The sequence below is a fragment of the Telopea speciosissima genome, chromosome 6, assembly GCF_018873765.1.
Source record: "Telopea speciosissima isolate NSW1024214 ecotype Mountain lineage chromosome 6, Tspe_v1, whole genome shotgun sequence".
NCBI lineage: Eukaryota > Viridiplantae > Streptophyta > Magnoliopsida > Proteales > Proteaceae > Telopea > Telopea speciosissima.
Window position 1 is genome coordinate 23,132,584 of NC_057921.1, and position 22,784 is coordinate 23,155,367.

At 38.3% G+C, this 22,784-nt stretch overlaps 1 protein-coding gene across 1 annotated transcript in view; it reads left to right on the forward strand.

Annotated features, from left to right (window-relative positions):
- LOC122664881 overlaps positions 1 to 22,784 on the forward strand; it is a 32,669-nt gene that overhangs the window by 5,039 nt on the left and 4,846 nt on the right. Inside the window, exons 2-7 of the mRNA XM_043860904.1 lie at positions 2,034 to 2,089; positions 9,943 to 10,067; positions 10,218 to 10,312; positions 12,753 to 12,958; positions 13,314 to 13,502; positions 13,589 to 13,789. Of these exons, the coding sequence (XP_043716839.1) occupies positions 2,034 to 2,089; positions 9,943 to 10,067; positions 10,218 to 10,312; positions 12,753 to 12,958; positions 13,314 to 13,502; positions 13,589 to 13,789 (872 nt within the window). The remainder of the gene's footprint in view (positions 1 to 2,033; positions 2,090 to 9,942; positions 10,068 to 10,217; positions 10,313 to 12,752; positions 12,959 to 13,313; positions 13,503 to 13,588; positions 13,790 to 22,784) is intronic.

A 22,784-nucleotide genomic window follows, 5' to 3' on the forward strand; every position in this document is an offset into this window, starting at 1 on the left:
ACAGGTTTGCTGAAAGTCGAATTCCCAAAAAAATTTGAAGGTGCTCTAATGGTGGACCAATCTCCTTCCTTCCTCTTTTCCACGATCTCTCTCCCTCTTTCACGAATTCAGTTTCTCTCTCTCTCCCCTTTACATGATTTATGTCTCTCCTACTCATTCCTATTTCCACTCGATCAGAATTTCTATCTCTCTCTCCCCCTTTTCACGATTTGCCCCTCTTTCCTTTTTCAACTCAAACTCTCCTTTCTCTTTCCTTTTTCACGACTAAATTCCTTATTTTCTTATTTATCTGTTTTTTTTAAACTGTCATTCTCTTCTCAAGCATGGGGAATCTCCAGGTCCCTATTTTCTCTGACCTAGTAGTTTTTAAGTGGGGCCCACCAAGCTGCTTAATGCAAAATAAATAAAATTCCTTTTAATTGCTTCCAACAACAGTTGATCTTTAGACCTTTTTAGTTAAATATGATGTCAACCACTAGGCTAGTTGCTAACTTATGCACAAATCCCAAGAAAATAAATAATTAATAAAATTTAATCATCTTACCTCATATTTCAGTGATCGTGCATCCAAAAATCAAGATCCTCAGTTGGCCGTCGGTTCAGAATCTACGCCAAAGTATGAAATGTCTAAATTATCCTTATATTTTGGGCATGGGTATTACAAACCCAAACCCAGTTGGGTATCCAAACAAAGATGAACCGGGTCCCAACCATGTCGTGGTTCAATCGGATATTTAGAATTTATTTTATTTGGGAAAGATATGTAATCTTTTATTTTGGGGTAGCTATTAGACTTATAGGGAAATTTCCAATTTGAGTTTTATCGAGTTTCTATTTTAGTTAGTCTAAGTTTTAGGTAGTAATTAGGAGTCTTTAGTTTTTGGGGTTTTATAACTACATGTGTAACCAATTGAAGTAGATTGAAAAGATGAATTGAGTATGTGTTTGCGAAGAGCCTGCGTGGCTGATTTGTGTGTTCCTTTTCTCCCCTACAACTCTGATTTCTTCCAGGCTTCCATCTCCTCCTTACCAGCCCTTCACCACATATTATCTCTCCTTGTTTGGCTGACTATGAGAATAAAGAAGAAAAATTCAAACCATGATCCTAGATGTATGTATTCAGGATAAAAGGAGGCTCCTCTAAGAGTTGAAGTTTTCTCTTGGATGATGGGGTTAGGTAAGATACTCACCTGATTACTAAATTGTGTGTATATTTAGTGGATGCATTATGTGAACATGTCATGTTCAAGGTACCTGCCTCATTCCTTCATTTGAGAATTCATATCATCTTTGGTGGCTACAGATGTTCTCTTCTTGGTAGCGTCACTCTTTTTGAGTGAACGGACCGAAAGTCAAAGATCATATGGTCCATTTTGTTTTCTCTAATATTTTTTTTTTTGGGGGGGGGGGGAATGTAAAGAATGCAAAGGCTCACTTTTTATAATGTCAGATCCCCTCCTTTGAGAATATGCATGAGTATAAGCTGTTAATGTGATAGGTTGCTTATGCTCTTTACAGGATTTGCATATCTTGAGGTGGTTTTCCCCCTAAGAGTTGGGATCACCATTATATAGGTAGGAAGGAACTCTATATCTGTTCTCCATTATATAGGTAGGAAGGAACACTGTATCTGTTCTTTGTTGTGGGGGATCTGTCATCCCTATTTTATACATATATAACTCTTATACGTGCACTGTAACACACTCGTACATTTTGAAGTGGGTAAACCTTCCATTCTTGGAGGAAGCTGCATCACCTGTGCGTACTGCATCACCATGGTATCTTGTAGTACATATTTACCATGTACAAACATAAACTTAACTATTGTCAGTAATAATCCAATAGTTAGCACTATTCCATCTTAATCCTTTTCTGATCCTATAGTTGTGCATAACTTATTCTCCTAATATACTCAACAAAGAAAAACAAAATGCTTCTAATGTATCTTCTTTCTATTACATGCATGGAAATTTATGAAAGTGTTTGAAAGTCCTTATGATCTAACATCATCTCCATGTTATGGAGTTCTGTAGTATGCTGCTTCTGCATCATTGGCTCAGGAGGAGGCAGAAACAGTTACATTTCCTAGGTAATTACTTGTCTGATAAAAGCACTTGATGCTTAAATGTAAATTCACATTTTAAACTTTCTCTTCAGTTTGTATTTACTTTTTGTTCTCTTTGTTGGGTTGAATCTTGCTTTTAAATTTCAATTAGCTTCACTTTCGTCTTATTTATCTTGCAACAGACTACTGTATTTCTTCATCATGTGGTAAATGTTTAGAAACAGCCTCTCTTGCGAAGCAGGGGGTAAGGCTGCGTACATTTGCCCTTCCCAGAGCCTGCAGTTGTGGGAGCCTCGTGCACTGGGATGCTCTTTTTTTTTGTTCTGTGAATGAGCTTTTGTTGCAAAGTTACATCCAATTCCCTCATCTGATATCAAGAAGGTGGTGCATAATTACCATGTTACCTGGCAATCTTCTGCTCCTTTTCTTCATCTTCTTCCAAAGTTTGCACTTGTTTTTAGTACTCATTGTTTTGGCTGAATGCTACCTGTAGACTTCAATTATCGTACTTTTCTGCTTTCTGTCTATCAACAGACTACAGTATTTTCACAATGTATAGTACATCTTTGACTTTAACTTACCTTTGTAGTTAGCTGCAAATTTACCACCATTAATTTTTTGTGGGTGAATACAACCATTAAATTTAATCAATCTGTAAAATGGATTTTATACTTCTGCAGTTATCTATGAGGGAGAGATACAGGTAGAGGTGCTAGAACAGTAGAACTTGTTTTTTGGTATAGAATATCAGAGTTGTTAAACTTTTAAAGTGGCTTTCAAGGAGTTTATTAAGAGTGAAAAGAACTACGTGGAGATAGTAGACAACAAGAAGCTGCTTCATTTGTGGCGTATCTTTACTAGGCATCTTTTTACTTTGAGATTTTCTTATTGACACCCCTTTAAGGTGTCAAAAATTTGTAACCTTACTTTTTCTCCCTTCTAACACATTTTTCTTTCAGTGAGAGTAAATCTTGTCATTTCACGTGTACTCGAAAAATGTGCAAGACAATAATAGCTTTTGGTAAAGACATAATGATAAGTCACTTTAAATTATTTTGAAAATCTTTTTTTACTCTTGACTTAAGGAACTTTTGGAAATAAGACAAGGGGCAATCAATAGAGGGTTACAAGTTCTAAATTGATCAATAGTGTTGTCAATAATAAAAGAAAAAGAAGAAGAAGAAGAAGAGAAATTGAGAGGGAGAAGAGAAGAGGAGATGTGCAACTTGGGAGTTACACGATATGTGTAATCTCCCTCAATACTTCATTGTATATTCAGTGAAGGGTAAAACAGGAAAACATAAGAAATAAAGAGAAAAAAGGACCTAGACAAAAATACCCCTCACATATCTCGGTATTAGTGAAGGCATTAATACTGAGCCTTATACACTTCACGATAATACTCCCCCTCAAGCTGGAGCATAGATGTTAATCATGCCCAACTTGTTACAAATATAATCCACTCTTACACTCCCCAAAGACTTTGTGAACATATCTGCAAGTTGTTCTCCTGTACGAACGTGATCAAGAGAAATCAGTCCTTGTTGTAGCTTCTCTTGAACAAAATGACAGTCAACTTTAATGTGTTTCGTCCTTTCATGAAACACCGGATTTGAAGCAATATTGATAGCAGCTTGATTGTCACACCACAGTTTCATTGGAGAACCACCAACAAAGCCAAGTTCAGCCATTAACTGTTTCACCCACATTAGCTCACAGGTAACGTGTGCCATAGCCCTGTACTCTTAACTCTGCATTGGAACGAGCAACTACTGTCTGTTTCTTGCTCTTCCACGACACCAAATTTCCACCAACAAACACATAATAACCTGTAGTAGACCTCCTATCAACCGGAGACCCTGCCCAATCAGCATCTGAAAAACCCTTTATCCGCCCATGGCCATGATCAGTGTAGAGAAGACCATATCCAGGAGCCTTTTTAACATAGCGTAAAATATGCATAACAACCTCCCAATGAGACGTCCGAGGAGCAGACGAGAACTGACTCACTACACTAATAGGAAAGGCTATATCAGTCCTAGTCACTGTTAGGTAATTCAACTTTCCAACAAGCCTTCGATTCTTCTCTGGATTAGGCAAGACATCTCCATCATCTGCAGTAAGCTTCAAATTGGGAACCATAGGAGTATCTAGAGGTTTAGAACCCAACATTCCTATCTCTGACAGAAGATCAAGAACATATTTTCGTTGTGAGAGCAAAATTCCTTTCTTTGACTGAGCAACTTCCACACTCAAAAAATATTTCAACCTTCCCAGGTCCTTGGTCTGAAGTTTTTGCTGCAAATGTATCTTCAAACCTTCAATACCAGAAACATCATCTCCTGTGATGACTATATCATCAACATAAACCGCAAGAAATAATTTTTCCGCATTAGAATGACGGAAAAATACATAATGACACCGTGTCAGCCCAAATTCTAACACAACCTCAGTGAATCTGCCGAACCAAGCTCGAGGGGACTGTAATGTAGTCCTAGGTAGGACAAGTTCCACTAGGAACCCGGGGAATAGGGTTAAGTAATAGGATTGGCCGAATGGGACAGATTTGGCTAATTAGGTCAAAATTTAGGGTTAGGGTTAGGGTTTTGAGGTAGGGTTTTATTTGGTAAAGATGTGTAGGTTTTTAGGAGTCTAATGGTGTAGGTTTGGATGGATTTGGATAAGGTTGGAAATCTAGGGTTTCGGGTTAGAGGCCTTGTGAAAATGGACTGTTTGCAAGATCTAGGGTTTATGGATAGATTTTGGGAAAGGGGTTTATAGGGTTTTACCATGCAGGTTTAGGGGACCTTAATAACATAAAAAGGTTAGGGTTTGAAGGGATTTTAAAATTCTACAGTTGGGGGCAGAATTGAGTTGCAGGTTTTGGGTTTAATGGAGTGGAGGAATGGAGGGAATAGAGTGGGAGTTATGAGCTGGATTTTGGATAGAGTGTAGGGAGAGGTGTGGGGGATATATGCTAGAAGTTTGGTTTGGAATTGATGGACAGATCTGAAGTTATGGGGGAGTCCTAGTTGAAGTAGGAGTTGCAGGTTTAATGGAGATTAGGGTTTGATGGATGGAGGGGGGTGTGGATTAGGTTAGAGGATGAAGTGAATAACTAAATTAACAAACAACTCACCGGATCTGCAAATCTGCAGTAACAGCAAGTTGAGGAAGCTTGATGGAAGAAGAAGAAGGACCTCCCGATCTACAAGATGCAAGGAGTCGATTGGAGATCCACCAATCCCTTCACCTTGATATTACTCACAAGGCAACCTTGATATTACTCACAAGGCACACTCACGATGGAGCAAAGGTAGCAACAAAGGCAGCAAGCATAAAACTGAGTTTTTATTAATCAAAATTCGTCTTCAATACATGGCCCCCTTAAAATCTTATATAAAAGGAATGGCTTAACCCAATCCTTAACCTATTAGCTAACTTAAACTAACTAGGAAACTGAAATAGACTCAAAATAGAGTCCTAATGACTTAAAAACAACTTAAACTACTTAAAATATACTAGCCAATAGGATATAAGAACCTCTTAGCCAATAGGATCACTTCACTTAAATTAGACCAATTGAACCAATTGGATGCAACCAATTTAAACCGGTTCAATTAAAAACACAAAATAAAAACTAACTATGGAAATAAACTAAACTAAACTAAGACTCCCACTGAAACCCTAGGCTTAGGGTGGCTTCTTCAATTCGAGGAGGCTAGGATCTACATCAGACTGTTTCAGCCCATATAGAGACTTCTTCAACTTACACACTAAACCAGACTTCCCCTGAGCAATAAACCCAGGAGGTTGCTCCATATAAACCTCTTCATTCAAATCGCCATGCAAGAATGCATTCTTGACATCTAGCTGATATAAAGGGCAATGGTAAGTAGCAGCAAGAGATATCAAAATTCGAACAGAAGTAAGCTTCGCCACAGGAGAAAATGTATCCAATTAATCGGTACCATATACTTGGGCATAGCCCTTTGCCATAGGGCGGGCCTCCAAGTGAGCCAAGGACCCATCAGGGTTCACTTTCACCACATACTCCCACCGATAATCAATAGCCGATTTACGTGAAGGTAAGGGAACAAGATCCCAAGTTTGATTTTCTTCCAATACCAACAATTCCTCATTCATAGCAGCCTTCCAACCAGGACTAGACAATGCCTCTGCAACAGACTTAGGAACATGATGATTTTCAATAGCGTGTAAACAAGAATGAAAGATGGAAGACAAACCATCATAGGAAACAAAGTTAGAAATGGGGTATTGGGTACAAGCCTGAACCCCCTTACGATGAGCAATAGGAACATTAAGATCAGAAGGAGGTTCCAAAGGAGAAGGATCATTACCTATTGCATGATCTGCCGGCAAAGAAGGAGATGGGACAGAAGTCGTAGGAGCAGGGGTCCAAGTACATACTTTTCATTGGTGACGTTTAAACACAATAGGTTGAGGTGCCGGTGATGAGGCAGCCTGCAAAACATGGAGAACAATAGACTGAACAATTGAAACGGGAAGATCATCATCCAAGTTAGACACAGAAAAGGACGAACTATCACACAGTGTAGACTCAAAGAAAGAGATATCAGCTGTAACAAAGTATTTTCGCAACTCAAAAGAATAACTACGATAACCCTTTTGGGTACGAGAATAACCAACAAATAGACACTTGAGAGCCTTGGGATCCAACTTGGAAACACTATGACGATGATCACGAATAAAACAAACACTACCAAACACGCGTGGTGGCAAAACAAACAATGACACAAAAGGAAACAATAAAGAAAATGGTATACCACTACGTAAAACAGAGGAAGACATGCGATTAATGAGGTAACATGAAGTTAAAACAACATCTGCCCAAAAGGATTTAACTACTTTCATTTCAAATAAAAGAGAACGAGTAACCTCCATTAAATGTCTATTCTCGCTCTCAGCTACACCATTTTGTTGTGGGGTGTAAGCACAAAAGGACTGATGAATAATACCGCGTTGAATCATAAATTCAGCAAAAGGGGCAGAAAAATATTCTTTAGCGTTATCACTACGAAGAACATGCAAAGGATTCGGAAATTGATTAGTTACCTCATTCACAAAAGCACAAAAGATAGAAAATAACTCAGACCAATTTTTCATTAAGTAAATCCAGGTAACCCTAGAATGATCATCAACAAAACTTACAAAGTAACGAAAACCCAAAGTAGAAATGACAGGACACGGACCCCAAACATCTGAATGAACTAAAGCAAAAGGTTGGTCAGATCGTGTATTGACTCTAGGAGGATAACTCACACGGTGGAGTTTCCCAAACTGACATGACTCACAATTTAAACTAGAAAGTAACTGAAATGACTATCAAGAAGCTTCAAACTCTCCAACAAAGGATGACCTAAACGACAGTGAATCTGGTGGGGTGACGCCACACTGATACACGGCATAGATGAACTGTCCTCAAGTATATAAAGTCCTCCCAACTCATGACCTCTACCAATCACCCTCTTCTACGAAAAATCCTGAAATAGACAAGAATCCGAAGAAAAGGTTACAAAACAATTATGGGTTTTGATAAACCGACTAACAGATAAAAGATTAAAAGGAAAATCAGGCACATAAAGAACTGAAGGCAAAGACAGGGAAGGTGTAACATGAGCAGTACCAGTACTAGTTACTTTCGCTAAGGAACCATTAGCTAAGGTGACACTAGAAGAAGATTTCTGAAAGGAAGAAAGTATACCTGAAACACCAGTCATATGTTCCGAGGCTCCTGAATCAATGATCTAGGGACGAGAAGTGGCAGTCAGAAGGCATGTAGTGGCATTACCTGTCTGAACAAAGGTGGCAGTGGAGGCTAGGCTGATTGAGTAATCTGGAACTGTGTAAAACGGGCATATTCATCATCATACATCTTTACGGTCTTACCCTCAGGTTGTGGAGATGTAGAAACAGGAGACTCAGTAATAGTAGCAGAGTTGGTAAACTATTGCTGATTTGGTTTGCCATGAAGTTTCCAACAGAAACATTGGATATATTCTGGACGACCATAATGATGACAACTATTGACAAGTCCTCACTAAACCACCAGAACCATCAGAATTACTTTGAGTAACCGAAGTAGGTGTTTTCTAGAACCAGCCCCACCACCAAGATCACGGCCATCACCAGTATTAACATTACCACCACTACCAGCCCCACTGTTGGGCTCACGGTTTGATGGAAAAGAAGCCAAAGCCGAAGTGTCATCATCAGTAGTGCTCTCATGAGAAACACGAACTCTGGAAAAGGTTTCAGACAAAGTGGCTATCTTGTCACCACCAAGAATTTGGAAACGAGCTGAGTCAAACTCCTTCCCATGTCATCCTAAAAACCCCATAAGAGCAAGTTGCTCCCGTTGACTTTGCATTTGTTCCCATTAGAAGTGATAGGAAGTAAGGAATTAAGCTCCTCATTCATCCTCTTAAAATCAGCAAAATATTTGGTCAAAGTACGACCCTTTCTATCAACCTTGTACAATTCTTGGGACAAGTCATAAATTCGGGAAATGTTAACGCAAAACATTGAGATACTCCCACAACTCCTTCACTGTATCAATGTGTGTTACCAAATCCATGATTTGGTTCTCCATAGAATTAGCATCTATCCCAAGATTCGAGCATCAACTGTTTCCCACAAGGGATCATCTTCGGGCTTAGGTTTGAATAGGTGATTCTGCTGATCACGTCCTGTCAACACCAACTTAACAATTTTCTTCCATTGTTTAAAGTTGGTGATCCCCTCCAACTTCTTCTCAGTGATACGATTGAAGGAGGAAGAAAAAATTTCTGTAATCATTACAGACTTCGAACCATCACCAGATTTGGATACATCACCCATTATGCACTATTGGATTGATGAAGTGAAAACTGAAAAGAGAAACCCAAAGAGTGCTGAAAAAGTGAGCAAAAGCCGATTCTCCAAAAACCCTGACAAAAGTCGACTTTGTCAGAAACCTTGACACAAATCGATTCCATAGAGAAGATAACCAGAATTTGTTTTCCTAAAAAATTCTGCCACAAAGAGAAGGCGACACTCTCCAAAAAATCCAGCCAATCCACAAGATCTCAAAACCCTGCTAAAAAATCGATTTTTCTCCCCCTAGAAAAATCGATCTCAAAACCCTAACAAGTGTTGCCAATTTGATGCTAGAGTCTCCAATGCAATCTTCACTCCATCCAACTCCTACAAACACATCCACAAACAGAAAAAGAGACCTAGTTCTTAATTTATGCCATGAACTAGTCTCTAAACAGTCCCAAAATACAGCATAGGGTGCTGCACCCCTTCAAACAAAGAATAGGAGAAACCGCAAGCCCTTCAAGTCCTCAAACACTCTTCAATCTTCAGTTGTAGGCTGTAGAAAGAAGAAGAAGGGACTCACAAAAGCTGTAGCAGTACCTAATGCTCTGATATCATGTCAATAATAAAATATAAAGAAGAAGAAGAAGAAGAAGAGAAATCGAGAGGGAGAAGAGAAGAGGAGATGTGCAACTTGGAAGTTACACGATATGTGTAGTCTCCCTCAATACTTCATTATATATTCAGTGAAGGGTAAAACAGGAAAACAAAAGAAATAAAGAGAATAAAGGACCTAGACAAAAATACCCCTCACATATCTCGGTATTAGTGATACACTTCATGATAACAAGTGTTATTTAAACAATATCTTTTACTTTTATTGTTTTTGTTGGGTCTTTTTTGTTTCATACTTGGGTGTCACAAAGAGCTCAGTGTGTTGACATAAATTGCATTATATTGGGCATCCTCCATATTTTCGTGGGAGTTGGTTAGGTTATTCTCTGATTTTGTTAGTCGTACTTTTCATTATGCAGGGAAGGCCCAGGTGTCTCTTATGGTCTTAATTGGGCTCTTGCAGGGAGAGGTGTAATTGTAAAGGATAAAGCTTTTCACAACTTGAAGCCTTCTGAGCTACAACAGAAAGGTGCAACCACTTCAGGTAACAACTTTGATATCTTACTTTCGTACTTCCTTATTTTATTTGGCTTTATTTCTATTTATTTTTCATTTGTCTTGTAAATATTATTTCCTTTGTACCCAATTCTAAGGTCATGAAAATTTTCCTTTTTCTTATTTGGGATATTTGTAGAGACTTTGTCTGGTCTTCCTGTTCATGTAAGAGGTAATGCGGTTGGAGGGGCTTCTGAAATTTCCAACGCACAATTTAGTAAACTCTTGAAACAGGCAAGTCCTAGTTCAAGGCATGAATATCATCTTTCTCATTGGCTTTCTTTACCCTCTGGCTCAACCTGAAGATGATTTTTAGTTTTATCTTCATTTTGTCATTTATAAATATAAATTTTAATATCAAGAATATCGACAATTTTGGTCCCCTTGTTGCTATGTCAACATATTTTTTGATAAGTTTGCTAGGGATGCATGATTCCTTTGAAATTTGCGACTATAACATACAAGATTTTCTAGCCTTGGTTTGTATAGCCTCTCTTTGTTGCATTGTATTGTGTACTAGGCCTTTCTTTTCAATGATATGTCTTGGTTTATCGAGAAAAATAAGTAGTAGTGTCACACAAGACTTTCCTACATCATGGCTGGTTGTATTGGGAAATCACTTAAAGTCCCCAAACTATGAGTTAGAAAGACCAACTGACCAAGTTCAAATATTCAGAAATATCGAGAAAGAATTTTACGCTAGAAAAATGAAGCCTATTTATTTGACACTTGATCTTGACAGCTGAGTTTATATGGCACATTTTATTATCCATCCCATTTTCTCAGACCTTTTTATCTCAATACCACTTCCAACTTCATGTAGGACTTCAAATGTTAGTTTTGGTTTATTATTTGGTTTTTATGGAAATGGAAATAAATATCTGTTAGTGAAAATTGATGATATTGTTAAAGCTATGGATATTATGAAAATTTAGTTGAAACTTGAATACCATCACACATTGAATAAGCAGTACATAAACATCCATTAGAGAAAAGCAAGATTTTTTGGATGCTCAACTTCTAACATCCAAAAGTAACACTTGTGGTGGTCAATCATTTGGGTCAAAGCATTACAAACGGTAGAGGTCCAACGTTCAAAAGTGGACATAATATACGATATATGTGCCCCATACTCAAACCATTTTGGAGGCCAAACTCTAGTCCCTTCTTTAGGCCCATGCTAACCCTCGAAAACTGGCTTGAGCAAAGGTCCATTTTGATGCTTAATTAAGCTACTAGGATTACAACTATACACTTCCATGGACTGTTCAGCACACTGTTCTCCTGCACAAGAACAAGATCCCCTTGTTGTTCCCTAATGCAGGCCTGGTTTAAATTTGGGCTAGATTTTAGTATGGGTTTAGGTTGGGCCTTAGTTTTTGGGTTTTATCATTGTAATGGGCTGAATGATAAAGCCGGCGGTTAAGGGGATGCACAAAAATTATTATTTTATTAGTGGGTCCCATTTCTAGAGTCCGAGTTTATCCTTAGCTGTACAAGAGTTCTATTATTAGTTATTTTAGGCTAGTACGAGTTTTCTTAATTTTGGTTGTTTATTTAGAGTAAGAAAGTTAAGAGTCCTTAGTGGGGTCTATTTATATGTAACCACCCCTCATTCAGGGGAATTGAATGAATGGAATATGGTTTTGATTACGTTGTCGCCATTTACAGCTGTAGAGGTCTCTCTCCTGCCCCACGTTAGCTCTCTCCCTTTTATATATTTTTTCTCCTTCCTCACCGCATGGTTCTCTGTGTCTCTCTCTCATTGTTTCTTTCTTTTCTTATCCCTTTCATTATTTCTCTTTGCATCCCCACGGTAGGAAGTTTTCTCCCTTTGTCTTCTCTCTTATAAATTTATTTAGTTTTCTGATCCTATTTTTTAGGAAGATTTTCAGTGTTCTCACTCCATTACAACTTCTTCCTTCTTTCCTATTTTCTCTCTCTTGCGTGGTTGTTGTCTCTTCTTACTTGGACAGCTAGCAAGATTCTTTCTCTCTCTTTTCTGTCTGCTATTATTTCTTTGCTTATCTTAACTATCAATTATCCCCTTTTCTCTCCGCTTTGCCACCTCATCGACTTCTATATTTTGGATATTTTATTTCTGAGTTTTTATTCCTGAAATCAGTTATGCAGGTATGATATTTAATCTCTTGAAATCTGATCGTTAGATCTGAGATCAGATCAGATCCAAATCTAGCCTTCAGATGAGAATTTTCTTCCTCCAATTCTTAAGTGAACCCATCACTTGTAGATCCAACGATTGACCTGCATCAATGCCTATATAAGATTGTTCTGCTGTGTGACTTTTATAGTTAATACCTTTAAACTTGGAGTTATTGTGAGCGTTAAATTGACAACTTAGTTTAACCAAGTAACCAACACTGGTTTATTTTATTTTAGCTTGTGTTCCTTAATTGGTTGGATGGAAGCTTATGATGTCAGTTTTATTTTTTCCAATTATGATCCATCCCATACTTTTGTTAAAATGAGTAGTCCATTTCCTTTCTCAATGGTTTGATTCATCTGATCCAAACCTGGTGTAATCAAGATCCTTGATAGCTCTGATGTGCTGGATCTTTGACTCTATTGTTGAGAGAGATTACTGTATATGCACATCGCTGTGGTGTCTCGTTCTTTTCTGTGTCTTGATGTATGTTAACATCTTTTTTTTTAGGTTACAACTCACATTTCATCCATATCAAATGTCTTTGTTCAAGATGGAGCTGTTGGGTCTTCATCAAAATATGATGCAAAAGTCCGTGTTATAAGTGACAGTCCATCTGCTGTATTATCACTTTCCAGTGTCCTATTTAGGACTCCTAGTCGTGCAATTTCTCATGATTCTTGCCCTCTGACTGTTTACGTTGCTACATCATTAAGGTAACAATTGGTTCTTTCTTGGTGTGCTCTAGTTTTGAATGATTGCTGCAATTTGAACCATATGCTTTTTCGTTACCTTTCATGTTTTAGAACACACTGTATGTGGTAACTCTCAGTGTTGCATGGATTTCTTGCACAAAGTATTTTCCCATCACATCTTTCAAAGCATTACAAGTTTCTGGCTTTGATTCTTATTTGCTAATTTTAGCTGCTTTCTTCTCACTTCACTCTGAACTTGCCCTTCATCAATTTATATGGCATTTTGGTCACCAGCTTTTGCAAACTTTGTTTATATAAACACTCTAATGGTGACATATCGCAAGATAATTGTTATTTATTTTTACTGTTTATGCAGTCCAACCGCTGCTGATACTATTGGTCTTGGGTCTCAAGCAAATGGTGGTTTTATAGCTGCTGATATTGAGCGCTCATCACTCATTCTTTGTGGTAAAGCCTTTTCTGATATCAAGGGAATCAAAGATGCACTTGCTGCCTTGGCTGGACCTGTTATATCTGCTAGAGGAGGCCTGCCTTTATCTGCTAGGTAAAGAACTACATATTTGTTTTCATTCTTGATATGAATTATAATGGTGAAACTGGGAATTTACTTCCTATCATAGTGTCTTTCAGGCTATTGGTGTCTGGTGAGTCTGTGATTCTTCTTTTTGCTCCAGAGGATGATCTTCAGAGCTGCTCGGATCTGCTAGTTTCTGCAGATGCAGGTGTAATTCTGTCCTCTCAGGGTGTTGCACCACTCTTTCAAACTGGAGACTCTGGATCCCCCAATCTATTCAAGTTGCCAGCTGCTGTGGTACTTGCATCTGTTGATAGGTAAACATAAAACCATGTGAAGGTTACTATAATTGATTTGATAAAACATTACATACACAGATGTGGTAACCTTGGCAGTTGGCACTACCACTTATTGGTGGTCCATCCGTTAGTTCTTTTAAATCTGTGTATATGCTTGTGAGAACTGACCAATCTTCGTCCATCTCTTGGATGAGTCAGCTAAAAAGGTTGCTTGCTGAAAACAATACTAAAAATTTCTGATCATGTTGCTTTATTTTGAGGAGTTAATGGAGTATGATTGGGGTGTGGGGCTGTTCTGTGTTCAACTTATTATTGTTCACTTCTCGAAAGATGGTTGTTGATGGATATGACTGGGGCTGGTGTATGTTGGCTTTGTCTGTGGCTCATTGATTGGTTGCTCTTGTTAAATTCTCCCTGCTGATTCTGTTTAGGGTTGGGGGGCAGCGATTTGTACCATAAATCTTATTATCTCTAGTGAGAGATTTTAGGAAAAGGACTCTAGCACTCCCGTCCAGTTTCTATTTTAATTAAGATTTTCCTAACTTGTAACACATTCATTCTATTGACATGGCTAGCCTGTGAATTGACTAGAAACCTAAATTAACTCTGTTCTGATGGTTTGGATTGTGACAAGTAAATCAGATGGTTAAGTTCCCACTGGAATGAAGTTCCTCAATTAGACGGTTGAAATTTTCTACATTTATGTCAAGTTTGCATCCTTGCCCTATCCAAGAGGAGGCCTAATATTCTGATCCCAGAGTATGGAGAAGTACAAATGGTGTAGGAAAGGTTTGAGAAATCTAATACAAGTCTGAAGCCTAAGGATTAAGTAAATATGGGTTTGGGAAGGTCTACTAACACACAACTCACAACGTACATGCAGAAAATCATATCTAACAGCAGCCATAAATGATGAAAATTTCCAAATACAAAGTGCAGAAAATTGGTGGAAATTTAATAAAGGATACATGATAGGTCAGTACCTTCTTTTGCTGTCCCGTGAGTTGGAGTGTTGTGATCAATTGCCAAGTCACTATCAAACTCCAAGAATGTGTCCTCAGTGTTTCCTTGTTGTTAACATGGAACTAAAACTCGTGAGATCCCAGTTTTTCCCAGGGTCGAGACGAGATGGCATATGAAACAAAAAAGTGCAACAACGCGAGATCTCGAGATCTCAACCCAAACTCCTTTATATGAGTGCCAGTCTTGAGATCTCGGTGGAAAATCTTGGTATACAGATGCCTATTTATGCAAAAATTGGTATACAAACACTTATTTATGCCAGAAATCATTTACTTAAGATATTATTCATAAATAAGCAAATAGCCCCTTAATTGAATCCAATAAAAATAGTTAAAAAATCAAATTCCAAAAGGAATAAAAGTCAACCCCCCAGTTTAGGAACAAAAACTAGATTTTCGGCGGTAGATGCAATTTTCAACTTTCTAGGAAGCTTTCCAACAAGTCCAAGATTGCTTAAATCTGATTTATATTGAAGGAGTTATGTATAGGTCAAACCATAGTTGTCACGGCGTCACGGCGATCCAAGTCGGTGGAGGGGTGTCATGTCGATATATTGACATGTCGCCCGCCATGGCGTTGCCATGGCGAGCATGTCGACCATGTTTTATTTTTTATTTTCTCTATTTTTAATGTGTTAATAGATGTATACTCAAGCCATTTTATTTTTTCTCTATTGTTTCTCAAGTTTTAAGAAGAAAATTCAGAAATCGAAGAAGAAATCGAAGAGGGAAAGAAGAAATCGAAAGAAATCGAAGAGGGAAAGAAGAAATCGAAGAGGGAAGAAGAAATCGAAGACAAGAAGAAGAAATCGAAGAGGGAAAGAGAGACAGGAAGAAGAAATCAAAGAGAGTCGCCATGGCGTAGGTCGCCATGCAACCCTCTCCAGCGCCAGGACGCCATGGCGATGCCATGACAACTATGACCCTGTGTGCAAATGTTGTCAGAATCGCTCGGAATGAAAGTATTTTTTTGGACATCTAAACAAATGAATATTTTACTACACTTCTGGTTTTTAGCAATGTTTTACCATATTAAGATTTATGGAATTTTTAGATTTGAGAAAAACCCAAGCACTAGAAAGTTGAAAAGAAAGTTGAAAATTGCATCTACCGTCGAAAATCCAGTTTTTGTTCTTGAACTTGGGGGTTGGCTTTTTTCCTTTTGGAATTTGATTTTTGAACTATTTTTATTGGATTCAAATAGGGGGTTATTTGCTTATTTATGAATGATATCTTAAGTAAATGAAATATAAAATATGAATGATATTAAGCATAAATAAGTGTTTGTCCTGTGTCTGTCCTGGTTTCTAGCATAAGTGTTTATCACTCTGTCTTAGTTTCCCACTAAGTGAAACTCCTATTTGGACTTTGTTTTTGCAAAATCTGATAGTGCCATTGTGTTTAGATGACCTAAAATAGGTTGAGTACCAGTTTCAGACCCAAACTAGGTCTAAAACCCACCGAAACCAGCCTTTGAGTTGAAAAAAAAAAAATACACTAACTCGACCTAGATCTCGCAAGATCTCAAGTCAACTCGGGTTTTTCCAAGGTCAAAACCTGGTCGAGTTCTGAGTTTTAGTTCCTTGCTTGTTAATTGATGAATCTCCATACGTTTGAGGCTATAATTTAAGCCAAAAGTGGGAAAATTGGAACTGGTAGAAAAGGAAATAGGGAGAGGGAGAGGGTGGTAGCCTAAGAGAAAAGAGCTAGGAAGAGACAGGGGGTTGGCTTCACACCAACTTGGATTCACTCTAAGGTTTGCAGGGAATCTCTCAATTTGCAGAGAATGGGAGAAAAATCTCACAAGTTCCATCATCTTTCATTTTCTTCCATCCCAAAATACAGTTTCTTAAAATCCCCAAAAAAAAAAAGAGGAGAAATACAACAAATAACTCAGCCTTATCCCAACTTAATTGGGTCGGCTACATGGATCCAAGCAAAACAAATAGGCAAAACTGAGGTCTAAATAAAAAGGGAATGAAGAGATGGGAAAAGAGGGATGGGGAGTGAGAAGAGAAACGAAAAATGGAAAATGACAAATGAAAGATGGACGATAAAAGGAAAAATGAAAGATGAAAGTAAGAGGAAAGAGGCACAGCCCAGCAAGTCAGGAGAATCTCAGCTAAATGGGGTCTGCTACATGGATCCTTGCCCTCCAATAAGCTCTATCCGAGGTCATACTTGGAAAAAGACCTAGACTATGCTTGTCCTTCAGAACGTCTCCTATGGTCATTTTAGGCCTGTCCCTAGCTCTTTTAGCTCCTTCAATCGGGATCATTTCACTCCTCCTTACTGGAGCGTCCCTAGGCCTTCGTTGGAGATGATCATACCACGGTTTCCACCTCAAATGATTCTCTCTGAGCTTGTCATTGGTTGGGGCAATTCCCAAGTCAGCTCTAATACGTTCATTCCTTACTTTGTCCCTCCTAGTTTTTCCGCAAATCCATCTTATCATCCTCATTTCTGTTACACAGCTTCTCAATATGACACTTCTTAACTGCGCAGCATTCTTCCCCATGCATCATAGCCGGTCATACAACAGTCCTTACGTCGGTCACAAAGCACTCCGGACACACCTCTCCACTTTTCCAGCAATAACTACTTCTGCAGCAACAACTTCCTAATAACTACCCCACTTAGTATTACAACATTAGTACATAACAGTTCTGACACACACACACACACATTTGGAAGCCTACATATAGTAAGAAACCTATTAAGAGTCTAATTACAACTTAAAAGAGATAACAACTTAAAGTAAAGTAGCATAATTGAACACCATACTCCTATGCCTTAGTGAACAGCACGATACACTTTACCAATAGTGATGGAGAGCAGCACGATTCACTTTAACAAAAGTGATGGAGAGCAGCACCATTGTTGCTTGCTTTGTCCTCTTTTGACTATGCACAAGGTGATGTAGATAAGTCACTTGGGGCTTATTTTAGTGGAAATAAGTTTTGGGTTGGGTCATACATGTATTGTGACTTTGACCCATGGGTTTATTTTGTAATTGGCCAATTTAATGAGCCTAAAATAGGGGTAGAAAGTAGGAAAACGGGATTTGCTTCATTTGTTTAGTGTGAGTCCTATTTTGAGTCTATGTTCTTTATTTTTTAACTTTCTTAGTCAATTTAGGTTACTTTATTAGTTAATGATAGGGTTAAGCCTTTCCATTTTAGTGTCTAAGTCTATTTTTGAGTCCTCTATATAAGGTTGCAAGGGAGGCCTGCGTTGTACATGAATTTGATTAATGAAATATTGGCTTAGCCTTTGTGAAAAATCCTGAGATAGGTTGGGTGAGATAGCCATTCCCTTCCCCCATCCCCTTCCATCGATTCTTGATTCCAAACCCTAATTTCTGTTAAATTGAGTGCAAGAGTGTTACAAGCTTCTGGGAGTTTCTTTACATCTACAATATCATTCAATTGCAGCTCCATTGGGTTCAACAGGTTATTAATTTTATGGGATTCTTTCTTTTGGTTATCTTTTGAGATCTCATCATTCTTCTCCAACCAATTTTGAGATCCCATTGCTCTTGTTTCCCTTATTTTTAGTTCCCATTGTTCTCTTGTTTCCCTCATATGATTTCTTGTTTATTGAAGGGTTTTCTATTTGATCCTGCCTGGAATTAGACCTATTCAGGTTCTAGTCATACATAAGTTACATTACAAGGTTTTTGACAAAGATGGTTGGTGTTACAACAGTATTTTTCAAACCAGAGTAAGATGCAACTACATTCTATACACTATGGTAATCTGCAATGGTAGTTGTATGAACATTGTCTATGAAGATGCCATTTGCAAGTTCGATTTGAAGACAGAGCCGTAGCTTAACCCCTACAAGTTTGTGTGGGTGAATAACCAGAATATTAAGATCAATGATCGGTGTTTGCTCATGTACTCTATTGGTGGGTTGATCAATTCCGTGTAATGTACCGCTCTACATTTGAAGGTGTGTCATGCTTCTTGGGCAACCGTGGTTGTTTGATAAGAAGGTACAACCCATTGTGGTTATAAGAACACTTATATTCTTTCAAATATGGTAGACTTGAGATGAAGTTCCTTCCAGCTAAAGACCTTTCGACGATCAAGCTTCAAAGGACATGTGGATCGTTTCTCCTCCAGTGTGTTGACTCAGATGGTCTTATTGGTCCTTGTCCAAACTCGACTCCATTTTCAGAGGAGAATTGATGCAGTGACACTCGAGTGGTTAGACCAACACGACCGGGTTTGGAAACGCAAGCCCTGACAGAACCAGCCCAACCTGGGTTTTCAGTCTATCAAGGGCTGGTAGCAATTTATTTATTTATGTTTTTGGATTTATATTGTAATCTTTCATTTTACTTTGAATGGGCTACATAGGTAGAGTTCAACTCCATTTAGTTTTAGAGTTTGAATAGGAGTCTTAGTTTTACAACTTTATATAGGGGTATGCCTGTAATCGATAGACAGTTGAATAATATTGAGTTGAGTTGAGTTGCATGCGCTGGTGAGTGTTGTGTTTGTCCTGCTGGTCAACTGCTGTTCTTCTTTCTCCAGCTCCTTCCTCATCGCAGGTACCATCTCTTTTCTCTTCCCTTCCCCTACGTAATCCTCTTCTTATCCTCCCTCTCTCTTCTTTATTGTATTCTGTTCTTACTTTTACCCTGTTAATGTCGAACCAACTGAACTACAAGAGACTCGATCTAACTCTCTAACAAGCTGTCCATTGAGTCTGAGATTTTGGGCAAAGGAAACCCTTCTATAGGCGACCTAAGCTGTAGGGATCTTCCTCGTGAATCATCTTCTGCGGGGGGGAGGGGGGGTTTAACCCACAGCCAGATCTGAACCTTTTCTCCTCATGCAAGGTTCAGTTGCAGCCTGAAATAATATTATAATACTTGAGATTTAGAATCTGTTGTTGAGTGATTCTCAAAGGAATGGTGGTATGGATCTGTCACCTAAAATTCAGCTCGACGCATGGTTTGCATGACTGAGTTTTTTCTCCTGAAACCAGCCCTGTTCTATGTCATCTTTTTCCCTTGTTAGAGGTTTAAGACAACCTCTCATCTTCTCCCCCTCTTTGATATGATTACTCCCTTTTGATGCAGATACATCACCAAATGAGGCTTATTTTGATGGGAATAAGTCTAGGGTTAGATTATATACATGTTGGGCCTTTGATCCCATGAGTTTTCTATGTAATAGGACACGTTTTTGGGCCTAAAAAAATGGGTAATTAGGTTGCATATAGGATTAGTTGTTTTAGTCCTATGCTTAGTTTTATTTTGGTGTTTTTGTTAATGAATTTAACCGATTCGGTGTTTTTGTTCATAAATTGAACCGATCCAACCAATGGTTCAATTTAGGTGATTTTAGTAGTTTTCTTTTAAGTGTTTAGTGCAGCTGGATTAAGACTCTGTTTTGAGTCTATTTCAGTTTCCTAATCAGTTTAAGTTACCTGATAGGTTAAGGATTTGGTTAGGCCTTTCCTTTTTAATATAAGAGTCTATTTTTGAGTCTTTTATATAAGGTTGTAAGGGGGGCAAACATTAAACACGAATTTTGATTAATGAAAAGCTTTTTGTTGCTCTTCTTCTCCATTGAAGATTTTTCTCTTGTGTTTGATAAAGGCTGGTGGGATTGGGGTTTGATCCAATCAACACCTTGCGGTGTGAAACCTGGGTGGATCATCTGAAGGAATCGGTGTTTGATCCAATTGACACCTTGCGGTGTGAACCCTGGGTGGTTCGAATTGGCTATTTGTTTTCTCCATTACTGATACCTTCAAGTTCTGATTTCAAGAGTGATTCTACATCATCAAGCACTGTTCAAGTCTACAACATCATCCCAAGTCTGATCCAATCTGTTCTTCATCCACAAGTCTAGAATTGAGAATCTGCAACTATTCTTCTTCCCTTCTAGGAGGTGGTCTCATGCAAGGTGATTTTCGCAAGAATTCTGCCTGGCCAAATCTAACTGTTAGAACCTGCTAAAATTTTGATGGAATCATCCTCAAACCCCAAGAGAGACTTGATTCAAATTTCATTACCATCCATCCAGCCGATTGTCTGAAATTACACGTTTACCCTTCTCTCGTAACTCTTCTAGGAGACCTCCATAACTCCAGATTTTCATTTGATTTAACCGTAACTTTCAGCATATAATCCCCTCCGCGCTACCCACACTAAACCTAAATATTAAGCCCATTCAACCACCTGATTTCCTATTATTATAAACCCTAGATTCCATCATCTTCCACCTTCCAAAACCTAAAGCCCTAAAACTAACTTGCTGCCAATTCATTCAAGCACACATTCCTCCATCAAAACTTAACTTAACCTTCACTGACACTCTCGTACCTCAACTTGACCTAAACCCATTCACTTGTTCATAACAGATCTTGGTTTACTGGCGCTCCTAGTTGGTCTTCTACCAATCTAGGACTACAATACCTTTTCTTGTTTCCATTAACTGCCCCTCCTTTCTTGTTTCTTGTCTATCTTCTATTTTATTTTTATTCTTAGTTTGCCCTCCAACTCTAATTCTTAATTCCTCTTCTGTCCTCTACTCTTACACCTCAATAGCCCCTTCATACTACAACCATATTGTCACCTTTTTTGTAACTTCAATATATTAACAAAATCACCATTACTGTTAGATCGGGCAACCCAAGAGGGGGTGAATTGGGTGAGAGAATAAAAATGAAAATTAAAAAATTATCTACCCAATAATCTCGATGAACCAAAGAGGTGAGGTTGTAAAAACAAGGAGAGTGTAAAAGAGAATTTAGTGTAGAAAATATTCAGCTAAGAATCACTCTACAGTAGGATCGATGATAGGCAGCAGAACATCAAATTTTAAACAAAATCAGAATTAGAAAGTGGACAGAACCTCTAGAATCAGACAAGTGATGGGGGTTAAAATTCAGGTCAAGTGTAGATGTAGGTAGGCTGGATTAGGCCTCTAAATTGGGCCTAATTCTGATGGCCTGATGTCAAGATATGCACAGGTCACAAAATTAGAAGGTTAAACTTGAAAATAGAAGGTTAGTGGTATAGGGCAATCCAGCCAGCAGAGTAAGCTAGAATTGGGATCAAGTGGAGGGGTAGGTGGTGTGATTCTGTGCTCCAAAACCCAGCAGGTTCTGGTGGTGGGATATGGAGTTATGGAAATATGGAGTTGTAGCAACAATTCACCTTGTAGGAGCAGCAACTGGCTTCAATCGATGGCAGCAACAGAAGCAACAGTCTCGGAGTGTTTGGGGCATAGTTGTCATGGCGTCGGCATATCGATGCTATGGCGGCGCCATGGCATCATATCGCTGGAGAAGTGGGCATATCGACCACCGATATGGATGATGTAAGAATATCGACCAATATGGCCTCCATGTCGTCGCCATGGCGCCGCCATGGATGCCATACCACGACATATAGCCATATCGGGCGACATGGTTGTTTCAAATTATAAAACTTAATTTTTTAATCATAATTTTTTTAAACCATTTTTTATTTTAATGCTTTTTCCTTAACATAAAAAAAAGTAAAAAAATTTCAAACAGAAAACACTAATACACTATTGACTAACACTAATTAGCTTTATTCACTCTTATATAACATATGTTCTTGTAATTGTTTTTTTGTTTTGTTACTTTTGTAGTCACTTTCATATGAATCATATCTCAACTCTCATGATTTTTCAACTTTATTATCAGCAAGACTATTGCCATCAATTATTTGATAATCCATGATTTCATATACACTAATGGATATTACACTTTCATGAATTAAACCATAGTAGATTAATAGTACACTTTCATGTTAATTTTTGATGTTAGAGGGTATATATTATAGCATACTAAATGACATTAAAAATAGAGAAAATAAAAAATAAACCATGGTCGATATGATCGCCATGGCAACGCCGTGGCGTGCGACATGTCGATATATCGACATGACACCCCTCCACTGACTTGGATCGCCGTGACGACGTGACAACTATGGTTTGGGG